Raw genomic sequence first — 4,715 nt, forward strand, 5'->3', positions numbered from 1 at the left:
GAAGGAGGAGGAGGAGGAGGAGAAGAAGGAGGAGGAGAAGAAGAAGAAGAAGGAGGAGGAGAAGAAGAAGAAGAAGAAGGAGGAGAAGAAGAAGAAGAAGGAGGAGGAGGAGGAGGAGGAGAAGAAGAAGAAGAAGAAGAAGGAGGAGGAGGAGAAGAAGAAGAAGAAGAAGAAGAAGAAGAAGAAGAAGAAGAAGAAGAAGAAGTCGTTATGCATCGTGCTAAGTAACCATGTTGACATTCCGGTTGTATTTTGATCTTTGCAACGTGTTATGGCACGTGATCGGAATCCTAAATATCAATGTTGACAACCGAAGGAAGTAACATTTCGTGGCAATGAATGATAGATATTGAATGAATGTATGAATGAATGAATGAATGAATGAATGAATGAAGGAAGGAAGGAAGGAAGGAAGGAAGGAAGGAAGGAAAGAAAGAAAGAAAGAAAGAAAGAAAGATAGAAAAGGAAGGAAGGAAAGAGGGAAGGATGGATGGATGGATGGATGGATGGAAAGAAATAAAGAAAGAAAGAAAGAAAGAAAGAAAGAAAGACGGAACCAAAGAAAATTCAGAGGAAAGTAGCGGAAGGAAGAAAGAATGAAGAAAGGGAAGGAAGGAAGGAAGGAAGGAAGGAAGGAAAGAAGGAAGGAAGGAAATAGAAAGAAAGAAAGAAAGAAAGAAAAAATGAAAGAAAGAAAAAGAAAGAAAGAAAGAAAAAAAGAAAGACGAACCGAAGAAAAATCAGAGGAAATTAGCGGAAGGAAGAAAGAATGAAGAAAGGGAAGGAAGGAAGGAAGGAAGGAATGAAGGAAGGTAGGAAAGAAGGAAGGAAGGAAATAGAAAGAAAGAAAGAAAGAAAGAAAGAAAGACAGAAGGAAAGAAAGAAAGAAGGAAAGAAAGAAAGAAGGAAAGAAAGAAAGAAGGAAAGAAAGAAAGAAATATCTTTTTGAAAACTACATGATTAGGCACAGACTGTGGTTAAGGAATTCCCTTTCCAACCACATGGTTCCCGGCTTCAGCCGCTACTGTCCCCCGGCACCTTGGACAAAGGAAGAAGACCTTCAACTAGCTCCCGAACCTTGTTTTATTTACCTCGAAAGGAGAGAAGGCATCTTGACCTCGTCGTGGTTTAAACTTATACAGAAAGCCGAAACGAATAACACAAGTCCATTATACATGACATTCTAGTGACTGGACAAATTTGTTAATTTTAAACTAAGTACTAGTGTTTTAATACAGTTCGATATAATCGACTTTATCGAGTTCATTCACTGAAACCGTGTGCTCTTTTGCCTAAAATCAAGTTTTATTTTATATTTTTAATTATTTGTTTTTAAATTAGAAAAAAATGAATTACATCGTCACACAGGTATACAAATATTCCCTTTATTTAAATCATCATGGTGGAGTAAAATGGCAAGTTCTAATTTCTGAAATCTTGACATGTATTTTATTTGATCTTGTTTTCTTGCCAACTGATTCTAGCAGAGCATACTGAAATGGTTATATTTGGATTGGACTGATCTGGCTAATTTCAGAACATTTTCAGGTAGTATACAAAGCTATTTTATCTGTTGATTTCACTCCCAGCATGTAAACTCGCCGTATATTGTGACCCCGTTTTCTATGATTGTCAGAGAACATTTGAACGTTTACAGAGGTTCTTAATACGACCAATGATGCCGGACCTCACCCTTATGTACAAAAGCATGGCCAGAGATGTAACCGGGGTGTCTGCTATGATGCTTGCAGCCTAAAAACGAGGATATGGAATGGGTCTATGATTAAGAGATGATAAGTGATGCATTGTATTATGTTTACCAGCTGAGGATAAAGCATACAGGTGAGGCCATTTGAACAGATAGGCAGTAGTTATAACACATGTGAACATCCCTAATGGGTTAGCAAGTGAGGTAGCTTTGAATGCATGTCCATACACGATCATGTTCGTCTGTTTGTGGTAGGCAGGGTGATGTATCAGGTCAAACCAACTAAATGACAGGCGGATAGAATCCTAATACTGGCAAAGATATAATTCAATACTCGCCAACTAAAGCAAACTCTGCTGGGCTAGTTTAGTCACCGAGGAGAGAGAGAAGTGAAGCCATATCCTGGGGAGGAAAATAAGTGCAACTAAGATTTCCGAGCCCAATCAAACTATCGCAGAGAATTTACACCAACATTGAAATGTATTGCGAACTAATTTTATAGCGAATATAAAGACCCCAGAAACAGAAAGGTTGTAAAGATCGGTAACTATTTAATCCACAGCAATGACAAAAAGGCTGTGGAAACAAACTTAATTTGAAATTAAGATAGTACTTAATGTCCAACATAAGATATATAGACACAAAGTTTAATATATCATAGGACTTACAACACACGCTACGAACAGTAGCATAGATATTTACGCATTGACATGTGTTTCTTCGCATTACGAATTACAGCCGTAAATAGTCAAACTTAATGTATGCTTTTGTTATTGTTTTTTTTTGTTTATCTTTTCTACGTCAAACTGTAATTCTCAAGATATGTTCGGATTTAGAATATCTCTGTAACAGTAGAGCTGATGGTTTGACACATAACGGATAGTCTTTAAGGAAGTTTCTGTCCTGAAGTTGCAATTTGAATGACAAGTCAATATAAGACGCGGGGGATTAAAGTCTATAAAAGAAAGCGTGTAAAAACGGTAATGGAAGCTAAATACATATGTATACATACACACATGTCCATACATATACACAGATACAGACATATATATAAAATGAAGTCCCGAATACTAAGTATGAAAAAAAATGTTAAAGAAGGAACGAGAAGACGGAAGAAAGTAGTAGAGGGATATTAAAATAGACAGGAAAAAATGTAAAAAGGGAAATTAATTAAGATTCGAACTCTAAATGCATAATGGATGAAGTGAATGAATTAAAGCAAGCAAAGTAAAACACTGTATACTTACAGCAATGTCGGGGGAGGGGAGGGGGGAAAAGCCGATTACATCGAACCTAGTGCTTGACTGGTATTCATTTTATCGACCCAGAGATTATGGAATGAAAGTCGACTTCGGCGGAATTCGAACTCAGAATGTAAAAATGAACGAAATACCGATAAGCATTTTGCTAGACGTGCTAACGGCTCCGCCAACTCGCCGCCTTCTTACGTATAATTAAGTATTACAAACAGTTTTTATTTTTTTTATTTTTTTTTAGAAATTCTAGTAGAATTTTGGAACATATAGTAAAATTCAAAACAAATCTTTTTCTTTTACCCCTGACAACGATGTAGATATTCAAATGTTCCTTTTCCAACTTTTTTTCTTAAAGTAATCTTGGAACAAAATATTTTTAACATGAAGTCTGTAAAATGTCACCATTCACAGTGAATAACAACAATATTAATAAGTGTAGCAATAAGTGTCAAATGATTACCTGATATAGCAAATCCACTGAAGCCAACTGCTAATGTGAGACATACAATTGCAGTGACTCTGTCAGCAGTGTAGCCAACACCTAATAGGAATACGGCTTCCATTCCGAAACCTGCAACGTGTAAAAAGTAATGAAGTTAGAAAAACAAGTCTCTCATATAATTAAACGCAAAACCTAAAATAGTTTAATCTGTTTAGCATCATATTATTGCAGTGTATCCTTATAGGACATTTATACACACCTACACCCACACACACACACACACACACACACACACACACACACACACATACATGCATACACACACATACACACACACATATCAACTTTAATAATAATAAGGACTATTACGAAGTGGCATATCATTATATTTAATTCTTTTTATATATACTGCTTCACATAGACCTACACGTTTCAACTGCACTAGTGAGTAACCGTTGTAATTGGAGCCCTACTATAATACTGGTGCAGTTTCTTCAGGGCTTTCACTTTAATATCCTTCGATTCAATTGTTTAAAGTATTTCGTTCTTCTACTCTGCGTTGAATGATGTTGAGTTGTTTCATGAAGTTAGACGCGAACTATCTTCAATTCAAGTTTTGTTTGGATAATGACTTATACTTCGTCATTTCAAAACATGCTGTTGTTTTAATGTGTATTATTAATTTATACTGGGCAAATGTGAATTTCTTCATGCGCAAGCATATCAAAGCTTGCTCCTGTCTAGAATTTATCAAATTACATTTAGATGCAAAAATTTGGGAAAATTCTTCTAAATATAGATCACATTTTTTAGTTCCAGGTCTGTATGGTTTTGCAGTAGAAATTAATTCCCAATTGATAGTATAGTCTTTCATTTTTGTCTCTAAATGAACTCATATGATTTGTCAGTCTCTTCTTGAAAATTAGTGATGTCGCACCGATGTAAAAGTAGCCATTACCCTCAGATGTAACATTACATCTATATATTACATTCTTAGTCTAACACTTAATTTACACATAACAGCATTCCTGTTTAGAATAATTGCAAAGATAATTTTTTATATTTCTCTCAAATTTAGATTTAATATGAACGTTCATGGTAAAATCAAATTCTTTTACACCAAGTTCTTTATTACTATTCATACACACACACACACACACTCTCTCTCACACACACACACACACACACACACACACACACACACACACACACATATATATAGATCGCCATGATAGATCGCTGACAAGGACATTCAAATTTTTTTTCTCCGTGTTTTTCTCCTTGTTTTTCTCCTTATTCTTTCTGTTGA

The 4,715-nt window shown here is 35.5% G+C and overlaps 1 protein-coding gene across 2 annotated transcripts in view; it reads right to left on the bottom strand.

Moving 5' to 3' along the window:
- Positions 1–4,715, bottom strand: part of LOC106873512 (vesicular glutamate transporter 1) — a 411,825-nt gene that overhangs the window by 3,078 nt on the left and 404,032 nt on the right. For both annotated transcript variants that reach the window (XM_052973285.1, XM_014920898.2), the window contains exon 10: positions 3,425–3,535. In XM_052973285.1, the coding sequence (XP_052829245.1) occupies positions 3,425–3,535 (111 nt within the window). The remainder of the gene's footprint in view (positions 1–3,424; positions 3,536–4,715) is intronic.

Source organism: Octopus bimaculoides, chromosome 15 (genome assembly GCF_001194135.2).
Source record: "Octopus bimaculoides isolate UCB-OBI-ISO-001 chromosome 15, ASM119413v2, whole genome shotgun sequence".
Classification (NCBI taxonomy): domain Eukaryota; kingdom Metazoa; phylum Mollusca; class Cephalopoda; order Octopoda; family Octopodidae; genus Octopus; species Octopus bimaculoides.